The 19,040-nt window shown below is 44.3% G+C and overlaps 1 protein-coding gene across 1 annotated transcript in view; it reads left to right on the top strand.

Annotated features, from left to right (window-relative positions):
• Nucleotides 1-19,040, top strand: part of DYSF (dysferlin) — a 412,280-nt gene that overhangs the window by 318,101 nt on the left and 75,139 nt on the right. The window contains exons 39-41 of the mRNA XM_082264486.1: nucleotides 6,590-6,751; nucleotides 13,226-13,391; nucleotides 17,220-17,293. Of these exons, the coding sequence (XP_082120612.1) occupies nucleotides 6,590-6,751; nucleotides 13,226-13,391; nucleotides 17,220-17,293 (402 nt within the window). The remainder of the gene's footprint in view (nucleotides 1-6,589; nucleotides 6,752-13,225; nucleotides 13,392-17,219; nucleotides 17,294-19,040) is intronic.

Raw genomic sequence — 19,040 nt, 5'->3', positions numbered from 1 at the left:
GGTTTTCTGCTTGGACTGCTTGCTGATCACTCTATGTCAGCATATTAGATGCTTGTTTATACTGTTTAGCTCTATCTACAGTGCTGTCCTTCAATACGACTCCTTTTGCATTCTAAATCTATCAAAAGAGTTATGCCATTCTAATATTCATCATATAAACATACATGCATTCAATAATAAATCAATATCTAACGAGTAAGTGCTATTTAAAGTGCTATTTAAAGTGCTTTAGTGCCGGTTCACACTATTGCGATGACAGACATCGCATGTGATTCGGAGCACACTGCTCCTAAAATCACATGCGATGTCTGTGCGGTGCGAGTTCCGCCATACAGTTTGTATGGCTGAATTTGCACCACAATCGCAGTGAACTCGCACAGGACCCTTTTTTTGGTCCGCAGCAGAATCGGATCGCATGGTGGTTCACACTAGTGCGATCCGTTTCATGTGCAAATTGTCAGATTGCACTGCAATATGCGATCTGATCTGGGGGTGTCATTAACTTTGAATTGACACCCCCAGCGATTTGCATATGGCAGTGTGAACTGCCTGTGCTGCGAATGCAATGCGGAACATGCAGTAGATTCGCAGTGTTCTTGCATCGAATAGTGTGAACCGGGACTTAGACAATCTTCATAATTTTCTTCATAATTTTTTTTAAAAAGTGCTTCAGTCTGGGTTCACATTATTGCGATGTGGGAACACTGCGAATTAACTGCGTGTTCCCGCATCGCATTCACAGCACAGGCAGTTCACACTGCCATATGCGAATTGCTGGGGGTGTCAATTCAAAGTTAACGACACCCCCAGATCAGATCGCATATCACAGTGCGATCTGACAGTTCGCACATGAATCGGATCACACTGGTGTGAACCACCACGCGATCCGATTCGGCTGCGGACCAAAAAAGGGTCCTGTGCGAGTTCACTGCGATTCAGCCATACAAACTGTATGCAGAAGTATGATATACTGAAGGTATATTCCCCGCGCCAATGGATCAACCTATGAGCTAGAAAACACCCAAAAAGACTTACAAAATTATATATATATCCAGGGCTGCTGTTAGAAATCGCGGGGCCCCGTACTGACTACCTGGCAGGGCCCCCCCAAGAAAATATTAAAGATATATTTAGCTAAAAAAACAACAAAATCACTATTAGCAGACACAAATATAACATAACTCACATAATTCCTGCTAAATCTAGAAAAAAAAAACAATGTTGAATAAAAATGAAGATGAGATGAGAAAAATATACAGGCTGGGCAGTTGGAGCTCAGTGATCAGAGAGACAGAGAGAGAGAAACAAAGTTACAATTTACAAATAAACTCCTGAGCAGAGATAACATTAGAGCCAGTGCTGGGAGGGGGGCCCACACAGGGAGGGGGATTAGTGAGAGACGTCTGTCTCTTTCTCAGCAGATAAAAGCTGATAGCAGGGAGAGGGACAGATCAGATTCAGGTGCTGGAGGAAGATTTCTGTATTTGTTATCCATCACTAATCCCCCTCCCTCTGTGGGCCCCCCTGTGTGCTCGGGCCCCCTACAAGAGGGCTAGTGGTCCCCCCCCTATCAGCGGCCCTGTATATATATATATTACTAAGGGAGTGGGATGCAGCTGCTATAGTAAAGTTCTAGTGACTGTGTGTGAAGTAACCTTGATATAGGATTACCATAAACTGTATGGCTTAACTCACACCGCACAGACATCGCATGTGATTTTAGGAGCAGTGCGCTGCGAATCACATGCAATGTCTGTCATCGCAATAGTGTGAACCGGCACTCAGTGCAGATGCTGTGACTTCTCAGTGCTTCATGCAACACTCTGCGTTCTATATCACTCACCAGATGTCTTTTCAGCTACAAAGTCTCCATAGGCTTGTGCAAGGATGATCAACACCGCCGCTTCTTCACTGATCCTCTCCTCAAGCCACTCTTTATCAACTCCTAATGGCTCAGATACCGTGTAGAACAGGGGTGTCAAACCCAATTTCATCGAGGGCCGCACCAGCATTATGGTTGCCCTCAAAGGGCTGGCTGTAGCTGTAAGACTAGATGTCCAGAGCACCCCACTCCCACTTACATCAGATGTAAAATGCCCCCCACTATCAGAAGTGAAAAGTCCCCCACCTTCCCTTACATCACAGTGCACCCTCTTTACCCTGTGCTTCTTCCTGGAAGAACCTGGGAAGAAGAAAGTGCAGGGTCTGGACGAGGACCAGGGGAGGGGCTGGAGTTTGCGGAGACCAGGGGAGGCAGAGATGAGGTGGTGCTGCAGCTGAACAGAGAGGTACAGAATCTGTATGAGGAGTTCTGTCCTCCTCTCTGCTGCCGACTGCTGAGACAAGGTAGGGACAGAGATGAGGGGGTAGCTGCAGGAGAGGTGCGAGGGCCACATGAAATGGCCTGGAGGGCCACATTCGGCCCGCGGGCCTTGTGTTTGACACCCGTGGTGTAGAAGGACAGAAGGAGAGCCCACATAGTGTAATACTGTTTTTATTAGAAATAAGCCACTAAAAACATTCCCATTACTTACACTTGTTTGCAATGATAAAATCACAGTAAAAGCAGGAAACGCTGCCGCTGCGTGCGTTCCACTGACCGGAAATTCTTTAGACAAAAGAAAGGCATTGTGATGGGGGTTATTATTATAACACCTTATTCGCTGGAAGCACTTTGTTACAGATTAATGTTTTAAATTGGGGCTTATTTTATGTTGATTTATTATTGAATGTTTATACTGTATGTATATATGATAAATATGATAAACAAAAAGGAGCTGGGGGGGGGCACACCCTGAACATGCATTTCTAAATCTGGTGCAGCTATAGACCAAGAGACATGCATATTTACAAAAAATCGCGCACACATGCAAAATAAATGACTATCAAATATAAAGGCAATCAATAAATAAAAATGGGGATTTGGTCCCACCATATGGCCATATCGTGCTCAAGCCCACCACTGCGTCAAAGTACCCCATTGTCAGTGGGTCCTACACTATCCATAAAAAAAGGGTGCGGTTGAGCCCCCCACCCTCCCACACCTGTACTCTAGCAGTGTCCACTAGCAAGCAGATATAGGAGGAGTCCCTTATAGTGCAGTCACACATCTCTCCCAGTAAGGAGTAAATATCTCCAATGGTTTGAGAAGCTGGATTCATCCTTTTTTATGGATAGTGTAGGACCCACTGATAATGGGGTACTTTGACGCAGTGGTGGGCTTGAGCACGATATGGCCATATGGTGGGACTAAATCCCCATTTTTATTTATGGATTGCCTTTATATTTGATAGTCATTTCTTTTGCATGTGTGCGTTATTTTTGTAAATATGATAAATATGAGAATGGCATAACTGCTTTGAAAGATTTACAATGCAAAAGAAGTCGTATTGAAGGACAGCGCTGTGGATAGAGCTAAGCAATATTCACCACTTTATAAATACGCCCCTTAAAGTGTAAGTAAAACCCTAAATCTATTTTGCCGTACGTATGGCATCATGCTTCACAATTTTCCTAACAAATCATTATTGTGAATCTGTTGCAAAGTTTTTTATCTAAAGATTCTGCCAGTAAAAAAAAAAATGTCTGTTGCAGGCAGGTAACGCTAAGGCAGTGCCTGGAAATGAGTAGCAGTGTGACTGCCGTGTGCAGTCCTTCAATTGGTTGTTGGGTGTCATATGAGTTGTGTGCTTGCCTCCTGCAGAACTGATAGGCAACTGAATGGCCAACCAGGCAAGATGACAAAGCTGCTGAAGACTGAGAGGCAGAAGCTTAGCATTGTAAACACAAAAGAAGGGCGCACCAGCTTAGCTAACGCATTATCCTCAGTAGGCTTTTTATTAATAAAAGATGTCTACTCACAAACAGGTGATGTAAACCGGCATATCAGATCCGACTAACAACCTCCATGATATTGGAGTCCACAGTCTTAGTCAAAGTAATCGGCTAACACGTTTCGAGGCAATGCGTCTTCCTCAGAGCCTAGAGATTCGGGACCATGCCTGGACCCTTGGTATATATACCAAAAGTGATTCTAGCATTGTCAGTAGGGACGAACATGGGTTCGGCTTGGGTTAAGTCCCAACCAATGTTCGTCCAAACCTGGAAGAAAGCTGTCAGTGTCAGGCCAATCAGCTGCAAGTAAGCTTGGTAAGGATTTGGTTTGGTTTGGATTTCCCACCCCCTCAGCTGCCCATACACAAAGGGTCAGGGATAATTGTGACATAATTAACTTAAAGCTGTGTTCCAGCCTCCCCCTCCAAAAATGAAAAGTCAGCAGCCAGCTACACATACTCTACACATACTGTAGCTGCTGACTTTTAATATTAGGACACTTACCTGTCCTGGAGTCCAGCGAAGTTGGCACCACAGCCTATGTTTCCATCAGCTGCTGCCGCCATTGTCGGTAGGGGAACCCGGCAGTGAAGCCTTGCGGCTTCACAGGCAGGTCCCTACTGTGCATGCGCGAAACACGCTGTGCATTCGGATTGGCTCGGCGGCGGGGGAAGGAGGAGGGGGACAAACTTCCATCTCCCGGAAGTGGGGAAGGGTACCTGTCAAACATAGGTACCCGTTCCCCTCTCCCCTCTGAAAGGTGCCAAATGTGGCACAGGAGGGGGGGGGAGGGGAGGAAGCAAATGAGTGGATGTTCCACTTTTGGCCATGTGACCATATTGGGTAATTGAAATGGAGAACACCCCTCTCTTTGTGTATGTGCAGCTGCAGGGTGGGGAATCCAAACCAAGCTCAACCTACAACAGTATGTGCTGTTACTGACCTTCCACATTCTGAACAAAACTAAAAAAGGAAAAAAAAAAGTATTTGGTGGATTTGGACATGAACTGCAGTAACCTATAACAGCCAACCAAAGCAACTCTGCCAAAGTCAAACTATATAGAATAAGGCTGTTCTGCTTTTATCAGGACATCATAAGATGGTGTACAATGCTTTGGAATTCTCTAAGATGAAATTGTACATGACACCATCATAACCACCAGATGAGCATGGTGGCTTGGGTCGTTGGCTCCAATCCCAACCATAGCAGTAGCTTCATTGAGTTTGCATGTGCCTGTGTTGGTTTCCTTCAGGTACTTCAGTTTCCTTTCACTTGCTAGTAGGTAAATTGGCCCTGGTGTGTGTTTGGGAGATAGGGACCTTAGATTGTAAGCTCCTTGAGGGCAGGGATTTGAATGTACAATATACACTCATCGGCCACTTTATTAGGTACACCTTGCTATTACCAGGTTGGACCCCCTTTTGCCTTCAGAACTGCCTTAATTCTTCATAGCATAGATTCAACAAGGTGTTTGAAACATTCCTCAGAGATTTTGGTCCATATTGACATTATAGCCTCATGCAGTTGCTGCAGATTTGTCGGTTGCAAATCAATGATGCATATCTACCGTTCCACCACATCCCAAAGGTGCTCTATTGGTTTGAGATCTGGTAACTGTGGAGGCCATTGGAGTACAGTGACCTCATTGTCATATTCAAGAAACCAGTGGTGAAATGATTGGAGCTTTGTGACATGGCGCATTATCCTGCTGGAAGGAGCCATCAGAAGATGGGTACACTGTAGTCATAAAGCAATGGACATGGTCAACAACAATGCTCAGGTAGACTGTGGCATTTAAAAGATTCTCAATTGGTACTAAGGGGCCCAAAGTGTGCCAAGAAAATATCCCCCACCCCATTACACCACCAGCCTGAACCACTAAAACTAGTCAGGATGGATCCACGCTTTCATGTTGTTTACAGCAAATTCTGATCCTACCATCTGAATGTCACAGCTGAAATGGAGACTTATCAGACCAGGCAACGTTTTTCCAATCTTTTATTGTCCAATTTTGGTGAGCCTGTGCGAATTGTAGCCTCAGTTTCCCATTCGTAGCTGACAGGAGTGGCACCCGGTGTGGTCTTCTGCTGTTGGAGCCCATCTGCTTCAAGGTTCCATGTATTGTGCGATCAGAGATGGTATTCTGCATGCCTTAGTTGTAACGAGTGGTTATTTGAGCTACTGTTGCCTTTCTATCATCTCCAACTAGTCTGCCCATTCTCCATTGACATCAACATGGCATTTTTGTCCACACCGCTGCCGCTCACTGGATATTTTCTCTTTTTCGGACCATTAAACCCCAGAGATGGCTGTGCATGAAAATCCCAGTAGGTAAGCAGGTTTTGAAATACTCAGACCAGCCCACCTGGCACCAACAACCACGCCAAAGTCACCTAAATCCCCTTTCTTCCCCATTCTGCTGCTCAGTTGGAACTTTAGCAAGTCGTCTTCACCACGCCTAGATGCCTAAATGCATTGAGTTGCTGCCATGCGATTGGCTGATTAGCAATTTGTGTTACCAAGCAATTGAACAGGTGTACCTAATAAAGTGGCCGGTGAGTGTATGTGTAAACTGCTGTGATAATTGTAAATTCCTGTAATAAATAGCATGCCTTTGGTTTTGAAATGGGATATTCTTTACTCCATAAGATATTGTTCTACTATTACCAATTCTGTCATCAATTAGCCAATGGCAGGAGTCTTTTAAACCAATTCCTTTTAACACCATGTCATGCCTACTGTCTATCGCTGCAGGTGTTGGCATGGGGTCTGCGCAGCCTTAAGAGCTACCAACTGGCCAGCGTGACATCGCCCAGCCTGATCGTGGAGTGTGGAGATAAAAGTATCCAGTCCTGCGTTATTAAAAACGTCAAAAAGAATCCCAACTTTGAAGAGTGCGTCCTTTTCTTGGAGGTGGTAAGAGCCCTTAATACAAAAACGGATTTTGCAGGGTTGTAGGAAAGAGCCCAGGTGCCCATAAAAAGGCTCAATGCAGCCGCTCAGTTAGTTATTTCTGCTCTGTGAGAGTTGGAATTCATGTGTTTCTTATGGTAGAAATAATAAGCCTGGTGGCTGGCGCTCAGCACTGAAATCTCCGATGTTATGTCATCCTTCTGTATAGAAATAACCCTTGTAAAGTACCGTATTTATCGGAGTATAACACGCGCCGGCGTATAACACGCACCCCAATATTTGGAGAGAAATTTCAGGAAAAAAGCTTAAATTTAACATAAACAGCTTTGAACTCAGAACATTTTTTTTTTTAAATCAAATGATATTTACCAGTGCCCATGAATGCATCCTCATCAGCAGTGTCCAACAATGCAGCCCACCAGCAGTGTCCATATATCCAGCCTCAATATATGCAGCCCACCAGCAGTGTCCATACATGCAGCCCACCAGCAGTGTCCATACATGCAGCCCACCACCAGTGTCCATACATGCAGCCCACCAGCAGTGTCCATACATGCAGCCCACCACCAGTGTCCATACATGCAGCCCACCAGTGTCCATACATGCAGCCCACCAGCAGTGTCCATACATGCAGCCCACCAGTGTCCATACATGCAGCCCACCAGTGCCCATACATGCAGCCCACCAGTGTCCATACATGCAGCCCACCAGCAGTGTCCATACATGCAGCCCACCAGCAGTGTCCATACATGCAGCCCACCAGCAGTGTCCATACATGCAGCCCACCAGTGTCCATACATGCAGCCCACCAGTGCCCATACATGCAGCCCACCAGTGTCCATACATGCAGCCCACCAGTGCCCATACATGCAGCCCACCAGTGTCCATACATGCAGCCCACCAGCAGTGTCCATACATGCAGCCCACCAGCAGTGTCCATACATGCAGCCCACCAGCAGTGTCCATACATGCAGCCCACCAGTGTCCATACATGCAGCCCACCAGTGCCCATACATGCAGCCCACCAGTGTCCATACATGCAGCCCACCAGCAGTGTCCATACATGCAGCCCACCAGCAGTGTCCATACATGCAGCCCACCAGCAGTGTCCATACATGCAGCCCACCAGTGTCCATACATGCAGCCCACCAGTGTCCATACACACAGCCCACCAGCAGTGTCCATACATGCAGCCCACCAGTGTCCATACATGCAGCCCACCAGCAGTGTCCATACATGCAGCCCACCAGCAGTGTCCATACATGCAGCCCACCAGTGTCCATACATGCAGCCCACCAAGTGTCCATACATGCAGCCCACCAGCAGTGTCCATACATGCAGCCCACCAGTGTCCATACATGCAGCCCACCAGCAGTGTCCATACATGCAGCCCACCAGTGTCCATACATGCAGCCCACCAGCAGTGTCCATACATGCAGCCCACCAGCAGTGTCCATACATGCAGCCCACCAGTGTCCATACATGCAGCCCACCAAGTGTCCATACATGCAGCCCACCAGCAGTGTCCATACATGCAGCCCACCAAGTGTCCATACATGCAGCCCACCAGCAGTGTCCATACATGCAGCCCACCAGTGTCCATACATGCAGCCCACCAGCAGTGTCCATACATGCAGCCCACCAGCAGTGTCCATACATGCAGCCCACCAGTGTCCATACATGCAGCCCACCAGCAGTGTCCATACATGCAGCCCACCAGCAGTGTCCATACATGCAGCCCACCAGTGTCCACACATGCAGCCCACCAAGTGTCCATACATGCAGCCCACCAGCAGTGTCCATACATGCAGCCCACCAGTGTCCATACATGCAGCCCACCAAGTGTCCATACATGCAGCCCACCAGCAGTGTCCATACATGCAGCCCACCAGTGTCCATACATGCAGCCCACCAAGTGTCCATACATGCAGCCTCGCAAGCGCAATGTCCAAATATGCAGCATCGCAAGCGCCATTGGAACTGACCTCATTTGTTTTAAAAAAGACCGGGTGGGAAGCAGCGCCGAGAGCAGAAGGGGCGGGCCGGGCCGAGAAGGAAGGACGAGCTGTCATAAGAGCAGAAGGGGGCGGGCCGAGCCGAGGAGAAGGGAGAACGAGCGAGCGCAGTCATCGGAAGTCCCGCCTCCTCTGCCGAGACGTGTGACGTCTGTAATAGGCGGGACTTCCGATGACTGCGCTCGCTCGTTCTCTCTTCTCCTCGGCCCGGCCCGCCCCCTTCTGCTCTTATGACAGCTCGTCCTTCCTTCTCCTCGGCCCGGCCCGCCCCTTCTGCTCTCGGCAATGCTTCCTGGCCGTTTTTTTTTTAATATCGGCGTATAACATGCACTGCTGCTTTTTCCTCCATTTTTAGGAGGAAAAAGTGCGTGTTATACGCCGATAAATACGGTATTCATTAATCAAACCGGTCCGGGTTCTGAAATTTTCTTATCTACAGTTTGGCCTAACTAGAAAAAAATACGAAGAAGCAGAGCACTGTGTGCAAAGTAGGGTACTAAAAAACAACAAGAAGAGAGGGGTGCACCGACCTTGCGCATTACCACTAAAAAGGTTTATTAAAATCCAAAATAATATACATTATACTCACAAACAATTATAGATAGCACACATGTAAACATGATCAGACAAAAGATCTCCAAGGTAGCCAAAGCACTCCACGGTGCTGGATAGCATGTCGGCACGAATCTGCTATGGCTGACGCGTTTCAAGGGCAAACTTTCTTCCTCAGAGCCAAAGAGTGCTACTAGCTAGTAGAAGAGAGTGCTACTAGCGAGCTAGAGGAAGAGGGTTCGCCATCGAAACGCGTCAGCCATAGCAGATTCATGCCGACATTAGCGCCGTGGAGTGCTTTGGCTACCTTGGAGATCTTTTGTCTGATCATGATACAATTGTTTGTGAGTATAATGTATATTATTTTGGATTTTAATAAACCTTTTTAGTGGTAATGCACAAGGTCGGTGCACCCCTCTCGTTGTTGTTTTTTTAGTGCTTTTTGGATACCCTTGTTCCTGAGGGGGCGGTAAGACCATAAGTGATGCCAACAAAGACCATTGAACATTAATCCTTCCCTCATCATATACCACTTGAGCGCAGGAGAGTTTTTTTTTTAGCTTTGCAAAGTAGAGTACCCATGGCAGCCAATCCGAATCTATCTTGACTTGACTTGATTTCCCGAGAATGTTAAAGTGTTACTAAAACCACAACAGTAAAATCAGTCTGTATATACAGTAAAGTATGCTTGTTATACTCACTGTGGAACCTAATGGGTTAATCCTCTGCATTGTGTAAAAAGGCTGTCTTCTCTGACCCTCCCCTTCTTCCACTGTCATCAATCCATCTGCTGATAGCACAGAGGTTAGGGGAAAAGCGGCACATGCTTAGTTTGGTGTGTATTGCTAGAGAGTTTTTTTTTATGGGAGAGTGTATGTGATCAGCACAGAGCCAATAAGCACTGTCCAGACAGAGGGTCAGGGGTTCTGCACCCTCATAGGAGAATAAAAACTCCTCCTACAAGCTTTAACCAGACACTGATAGAAGTCGCAAGGCTGCTATATACTGCTGATGAGAAAAGATATATTTTCTAAAATGATTGCATTTCCATGTTCTGTGTACTGTTGGAGACCAGATATAGTTACTGCAGGTTCCTGGGTTTAGTAACACTTTAACCTTTTGCCGACCACCCACCGTAGTATTACTGTGGAAGGGTGGCTCGGCTGCTCAAAATCACATAGTACTACATGATTTTGTGCACAAGGTCTCGGCAGCGCGCACCGCCGGAGTCGCCCTCCGCTGTGATTAGACACAGCGGGAGGCGGGCCGCAGGAGGAGCGGCGGCGATTGCCGCTGCCCTCCCGCCATCGTCTGAGAAACCAACAGAAGACCCGCCTGCTTATATAAACAAAGCAGGCGAGTCTTCTGTCAGACAGGCAGGGAGAGATCAGGAGTTTCAGCTAAGCTGAACACATAACCATCCCCCCCACACAGTTAGTAATCACAGTTAGGCATACATTAACCCCTTTGATCACCCCCAGTGTTAACCCCTTCCCTACCAGTGTCATTTATACAGTAACAGTGCATATTATTTAGCACTGATTTCTGTATTAATATCACTGGTCCCCACAAATGTTAGTTAGGAGCCCGATCTGTCCGCCGCCAATGTCCTGCTAAAAATCGCTGATTGCCGCCATTACTAATAAAAACAAAAAAAAATAAAGAAAAATTCCAAAAATCTATCCTGTAGTTTGTAAACGCTCTAATGTTTGCGCAAACCAATTTAAAATACGCTTTTTGGGATTTTTTTTTTACCAAAAGTATGTAGCAGAATACAAATTGGCCTAAACTGATAAAAAAAATTTGATTTTTTTAAAAAAAAATTTATTGGGAATATTTTATAGCAGAAAGTAAAAAATATGGCGTTTTTGTTTTTTTTCAAAATTGTTGCTCTTTTTTTGTTTATAGCGCAAAATCTAAAAACTGCAGAGGTGATCAAATACCACCAAAAGAAAGCTCTATTTGTGGGGGAAAAAGGACATCAATTGTATTTGGGTACAGCGTCGCACAACCGCAAAATTTTTTGTTAAAGTAACGCAGTGCCGATTCGCAAAAAAAAATGGCCTGGTCATTAAGGGGGTTAAACCTTCCGGAGTTGAAGTGGTTAAGATTTAGACATACCTTTGAGATTCATTTTGAATCATACCACCAAACTCAGGACTTTTGAACAGAAAGGCTCAATTCATCCTTAGCAAAGCCCTGAACTTTGTTGCATCAAATGTTGTATCCATCAAAGATTGTCTGATGTAAGAACTTGAGAGTTTGGGTCCTTTCACACGGGCTTTCCGTCTGCCGGACTCCGTTTTGCTCAGCGGGGATCGATCTGCCGATCCCCGCTGAGCAGGCGGATGACAGCTCCATCTTCGCTTACTTTGCAGAGAAAGACCTGTCAGATCCCCGCTCTCCTCTATGGGAGATCGGATGAAAACAGACCGCCTGTCCGTTTTCATCCGATCCTATCCGATCCTCCAGACCACAGGTGTCAAACACAAGGCCCGCAGGCCGAATGCGGCCCCCCAGGCCATGTCATGTGGCCCTTGCACCTCTCCTGCAGCTGCGGCACCCCCCTTGTCTCTGCCCCCACCTTGTCTCTGTAGTCAGCAGCAGACAGAACAGAACTCCTTTGCCAGATCCTGCACCCCTCTGTGCAGCTGCAGAAAGGCTCATCTTTGATCACCCCCCTATTCAGCAGCCTGCAACAGAGAGGAGGGAAGCACTCCTCCTACAGTTCCTGCACCTCTCTGTGCAGCCACAACACCACCTTGCCTTTGCCTCCCCTGGTCTCAGCATTCAGCAGACTCTGGAAGCTGACTCCTCCAGACCCTGCACTTCTTCTCAGATACACCTGTATCTTCTTCCTGGTAGCAGCACAAGGTAAGGGGTTGCATTGTGATGTAAGGAAGGGTGGGTGACTCTTGACTTCTGATGATGGGGGGGCTCTTGACATCTCATGTAAGGGTGTTTGACACCCCTGCTCTAGACGGATGGAAAATGGGGTTTCCATCCATCTGGATTTCACGGACGGGATCGGATTGGATAGAAGCGGGTGTCAGCGGAGATGTCTCCGCTGATATCCGCTGCTCCGTAGGGATGCATGGAGCATCTGATCAGGTCCACCTGAAAAAACTGACAGGCGGACCGGATGGGAAAGCTTGTGTGAAAGGGGCCTTTCAGTTACAGCAGGGCTTTAGAAGGCTTGATTTATTCTTTAGTGTGTGGAATCGCAGGAGAGAGGTGCATGTAGATGAAATTTATGTTTCTTTTTTTTATGGGGCATGCACATACAATTATACAGATTGTTGCACTCAAAATCTGGTGCAGCTGTGCATATTAACCAATCAGCTTCTAACTTCAATAAGCCCTTGTTCACACCGAACGCGGCTTCGAAATTGTGCATCTATTCATCTGAACTCACACAATTTCAAAGCCGCATTTCAGTCTGACTTCAGGGGCGAATTGAAAGAGATCTGTGCAGCTTCAGATGTCAGTTGAAATTACCCCAAAGTATCCAAAAGTAGTGCAGAACCTACTTTTGGAAATCAGTGCGGCGCCGCAAAGTCGGCATCGCACTGATTGGGATGCTCCCATTGCCGGCAATAGTCTGCAATTTGACATGCGATTTGACCTGTCAAATCGCATGTCAAATTGCTCCGATGTGAACGGGGGCTAAAACCTTGAGGATGATTGGTTACTGTGCTCAGCTGCACCAGATTCTGTGTGTACCAGTTTTAGTAAATCTCCCCCATAGATATGTTCTATAATTCATTTTAGGGTAAACAAAGATCTCTATATGATGGTAACCACCTACTGATCTCTTTATGGTCATTTTCATTCCCAGTCTGGGCAAAAGCATGATTTATACTGATGGCATAAAGTTTCTGTCAAATAACTATTTCCTCTTCCTTTTTAGAACCTTCCCCGTGAGGAGCTGTACTGTCCGCCCATCATTGTGAAAGTGATTGACAACCGGCAGTTTGGTCGGAAGCCCGTGGTTGGACAGTGCACCATCTACTCCCTTGAGGAGTTCCACTGTGACCCCAACGAGGAAGAGGGTGACCTGGAGGAAGGAATGGCTGGTATGGTGCTGTCTACTTTCTGTACTAATGATTGTAACAGGGGCATGAACCCACCAATCACAAACAAGTGGAGACTGAACAACTCTGGTCCAGTTTTGAGTGCTGTTGTTATGTCCTACTACATGTTTCAACCCGTAGGGCTTCATCAGGTATATAACACAACACAGTTGTTTGCACCAGGCCCAAGGTGTTTTGTTGCTCTCTTGATTTGTGATTGATTACCAAACATACTGTCTCCAAGCTCCTAGATTTGCGCACCAGTTTCATATAGCCGGTCCTTGTAGTTCTTCACATTCGTTAACTGTGAGCCTCTGTTAGGTGAAGGTAGTATGGAGTTGATTTACTAAACCTGGAGAGTGCAAAATCTGGGGAAGCTCTGCATAGAAACCGAACAATTGAACAAGAGAAGCTGATTAGCTACCATACACAGCTGCACCAGATTTTGCACTCCCAGTCTTAGTAAATCAACCCCTACATGTTGTGAAGGTGGATATATTGCAGTATGTATGTGTATATGTGTATATATATATATATATATATATATATATATATATATATATATATATATATATATATATATATTTATTTATATATATATATATATAAATATATATTTATTTATATATATATATATATATATATATATATATATATATATATATATATTTATATATATATATATATATATATATTTATATATATATATATAAATATAAATATATATATATATATATATATATATATATATTTATTTTTATATATATATATATATATATATATATATATATATATATATATTTATATATATATATATATATATATATATTTTTTTTTTATATATGTATGTGTGTGTGTGTATATATATATATATATATATATATGTGTGTAAAGCCTTTAGGGTGTGTAGGGTGAGTTATTTTGTGCATTAACATGGGTTAGGCTAGTGATTAATGATTAGTCACTAAACATAGGTGACAATGGAGTGCAGCATGTGATTAATTGCTGATCACACATTGCTCCAAATTTGTACGATCGAAAGTGACTACAGAGTCTAGCTCTTCTATTACAGGAAACTTCACACAGGATTTTTTTAGAGAATGGCAGGGTCTTTCTTAAAGCACACTGGCAGTATTATCCATTATCAGTTTTACAGTGCCAGTATCACAATTATCAGTTTACTGATTCATTTTTTTTAATCTGTTGCCTTTGTATGCCCTCTGTGCACAAATAAAGAAAAAAAAAAAAAAATAAAGAAAAACGGTATTTCAAAGACACTAGCAAACATTTTCAAAAATAAAAAAATATATGACTGATAATTCTAATCATAAAAAAAGAAGAAAAAAATAAAATATATATATATATATATTTATATTGTTTGTATGGCTAACTTTAGGTCTATGGGTTAAACTGAATGAACACAGTAATCAGTTCAAAGACATAAAAGCAGCCTTATAGCTTTAACCCTTTTGGAGGTCATTGATAATTAAATGCTTAGGTCAAATTTAGCATCATCAGTATCCATCAGTTAGCTTTAAAATACCTCTATGGCTAAATTGCATATCTAAATATTTTTTTAAGGACATAAAGCTTCTATTTGGTACACATTTTAATTAAGCTAAATTTCTAAACAAAGGTTACAAGTATGCAAAAATGTGAAAAAAAAGTTTTACAAAAGTGATTGATTTGTATTATTTTTTTTTTATAATGTAAAAATGACAATTACAGTATTATATCAATGCTATGGTATATTAATGCAGATCACAATGCAGCCTGAAGGTGGCAGTGTTAGTAGGCTGACTGAAAGCCTATTTTGTCATTGAAGACTCCAGCCCTCATTTGATCACTGTGCGATAGCTGACATCGGTTAGGCACATCTAGCGATTTAGGATTGCGGGCAAATTCATGGCAATTCTGCCCACGATTCCAAAATGCAGCATATATGTTTGTGTGCCATTCTTTTGGGCAACAAGCTTCATGCAATGGGGTTTTCTGCAAATGTTGTGGAATAAATTGTGCGATAATCATGGCAAAACTGCACCACGCTTTAGGTGCCATTAAAAATGAATGGCACACAGACACATGTGCTGCGTTTTGCCAGCATTGCAGTGCTTTGGAACTGTGGGCAGAATCGCGGCGATTCCGCTCGTGATCCAAAATCTATAGATGTGAATGGGACCCAAGTGGGAACCTGAGCTGTCAGTGACGTGTTGACTGGTGACTTACAAAGTTGGCGGGGTGTGATGGTAATGAGGTCTAAGGAATAGGGGCTGTAATCAAAATTATATTCATTATTAAGTTGAACAGATTGATCAGTCAGTTAGTGGCAGTGAAATTCTCCCTAGAATACAGTATACACAATGGAATGCACTTCTAAGGCCCCTTTCACACTTGTGCGACTTGTCCTGCGATTTGGAACTCCAAAGTCGAATGACAAGTCGTTCTCCATGATTTCCAATGAGTACCGTTCATATCTGTACGACTTCAAGTCACAACAACTTCAAAGTAGTCCCTGCACTACTTTTGACTGATTTTAATGCGTTTTGAGGTCCAAAGACATAGGCATTGCTTCATGTCCAGTCAAAATCGCGGCAACAAAATTGCAGTAAATTCATGCGACTTTTAAGTAGCACAAGTGTGAAAGGGGTCTAAGGCATACAAAAATCTTATGTAACCACAAACTGCCACTGGTTAGCTCTTTAATTTTCTAATTCAATGTCTTAATGGGATATCTGGAACCAGAACACTAAAACCTTTTAGGCCCCATTCACACTGGGGCGATCCGACTTCCGACTTCCTCGCACCGCGACCTCGGAGCGGCCGCCACGGACTTCATAACATTGAAGTCTATGACGGTCGCTCCGTGTCGCCCCAAAGAAGCTCCGGACCCTTTTTCTAAGTCGGAGCGACTTGTGTCGCTCCTATTAGAACGGGTCCGCAGCTTCCCTATGGAAGGCGACCTACGGCGACCTGTGAGGCGACCAGGTCGCCTCACAGGTCGCCCCAGTGTGAACGGGGACTTAATGGTAAAATCAACATATTTATTATAAGTATCAAGCGTATGACGCCACGCGTATAGGGGGGCGGAGACTCTGACGGACGAGCGGCGACTACACAGCACGGCTCCTCACAGCTCATTTGTTACTGCCTATTTAATCCAGTAATGGTACAAAAAATATACAAAGAAATATAGGTCCGGCGCTACCAAATAATCAATTATTTCAATACAGTATGAATGTCAATGGATTAATGTGCACAATTAAATTTAAAAAAAGAATCCAAGTGCCAAATTTTCCCAACACCACAGAATGCTGAAACATCAAATACACTTCTTATTTTCTTCCACCTTAAACTCCACCAAGTCTGCTTACAAAATGCACACTCACCACAAGTATGAGTACCTGATTAAGGAAGGTAAAAAACGCATCATTTCAAATAGATTTTGAACCAGAGCAGGTCTTATAATCTTCCATCAATTTCCAACGGCAAACAGCAATTCCTACTTTCTTCACACTCAGCCACAAACCGGGAAGAATGCCAAATATAATTAAATCATCGTGCAGTGTTTATTGTATAAAACCTTTTTAATTAATCATAAGTACAACTCACATGTAATGGTGCCCTTAGACTGGCACCAGTGCAAACGGCTTCGTTTTGGAAGCCTGCTCTGCTTGCATGGGCCACCAATTAAGTAAAATTATATAGAAAAAGAAATGAAAAATTAATTTTTGATAAGTATTGCAGTAATAATTTATAATGTGTACTTACTGAAAATAAATTGTAATTTTCTTTTAATATAATTAAAGCAACTGTTACAATATTTTCTCTCAGATGATATAAATATTACTCCTCGAGATGATGTTCTCATCGAAATTGACGACAAGGAGCCTCTAATACCCACTCAGGTATGAGCAAAAAACTATTTCCCTTTTTTAATTAATCAGTTCCAAAGAACACAGTTTTCTTCAACTCTTTTTGCTTAGGGCATGCCATCATCAGAATGTAAAAAAACCTGTAGAAGCAGCCGTGGTTTGTTTACATGTTGTAGAGCTGGCTTTGGGCTCTGTAATAGAAATGGTTAGGACGGTCATAAAGCCCTGTCCCTGGTGTTCCCCAGTGTTCCTCATTGTCTCCCAATATTCTTCAATGTCTCCCATTGTCCCCTGGTGTTCCCCAGTGTCTCCCAGTGCCTCTGGAGTTCTCCAGTGCTCCCCAGTGTCTCCCACTATTCCTGCATGTCTCCCATTGTCCCCTGGTGTTCCCTAGTGCCTCCCAGTGTCCACAGTGTTCCCCAGTGTGTCCCAGTGTTCCCAAGTGTCTCCCAATGTTCTTGGTGTTCCCTAGTGTCTCCCAGTGTACCCCATGCCCCAGTGTCTCCCAATGTTCCTTCGTGTCTCCCATTGTCTCTTTGTGTTCCCTAGTGTCTCCCAGTGTCTCCAGTGTTTCCCAATGTTCCTCGGTGTCTCCCATTGTTCCCCAGTGTTCCCAGGTGTGTCTCAATATTCCACAGTGTCTCCCGTTGTCCCCTGGTGTTTTTTAGTGTCTCTCAATGTCCCCATTGTTCCCCAATATGTCCCAGTGTTCTCCAGTGTCTCCCAATATTTCTTAGTGTCTCCAACTGTCCCCTGGTGTTACCTAGTGTCTCCCAGTGTACCTGGTGTTCCCCAGTGTGTCTCAAAGTGTCTCCCAATGTTCCTCAGTGTCTCCAATTATCCCCTGGTGTTTCCTAGTTTCTCCCAGTGTCCACAGAGTGTGTCCCGGTGTCACCCAGTGTCTCGTGGTGTTCCTCAGTGTCTCCCATTGTCCCCTGGTGTTTCCTTGTTTCTCCTAGTGTCCCCGGTGTTCCCCAGTGTGTCCCAGTATCCCCCAGTATCTCCTAATGTTTCTCAGTGTCTCCTATTGTCCTCTTGTGTTTCCTAGTGTCTCTCAGCATCTCCGCTATTCCACAGGGTATCCGAGTGTTCCCCAGTCTCTTTAAGTGTTCCCTCAATGTCTCCCAGTGTTCCCCAGAGTCTTCCAGCATTCCCCAGTGTGTCCCAATGCACTAATATATTTTCCAGATATTCTTATTGTTCTAAAGTCATACCTTTAGTTTCTTGGTTATGTTTGGCCAGTTTTACTTTCAAAAGATTTTTATTTGTAATACAATGGAACAGATACAAAACAAGCATTATGAACCATGCACAAGTAGCAAATATTTGACAAATTGAAACATACTAAACAGTATACATACAACTCTCGAAAACTTCAAAGTGTAAGTAAGCAAGTGGTCTTCACATGTTCCACAATGCGAAAGGCGCAGAGGAAAAGTAATGCGCCGTGAAATGGAGATACGGAGAGGCCCGCCCAATCCCAAGGAGACCCCTACTGGGGGCTAAGACTGTCCCCTCAGGAGAGATAGGGCAACCCCGGCTCCCCCATAACTCAGCTCTGACAAACCAAGTTGAGGTATTAATGGTTTACCCATATAAAAGAGAGCCGTAAAGTTATAAATTTAAATCAAAAGGCTATAGAGTAATATGCAACCCTACGAGTAGAGAAGGCTTCCAATACTGTGAAGGTAGGGAGCAACTAGCGTCTCAAAAACTTCACAACAAGCATGGTATGCTTAAGAGAAAATTGTGTGGAGAAGAGAAAAAGAAGAGACAAAAG

This window comes from Pelophylax lessonae, assembly GCF_965119305.1.
Source record: "Pelophylax lessonae genome assembly, chromosome: 1".
In the NCBI taxonomy this organism is placed as follows: domain Eukaryota; kingdom Metazoa; phylum Chordata; class Amphibia; order Anura; family Ranidae; genus Pelophylax; species Pelophylax lessonae.
The sequence above is the reverse complement of the archived record's forward strand: the minus strand, read 5'-3'. Positions and strand labels throughout refer to the sequence as shown.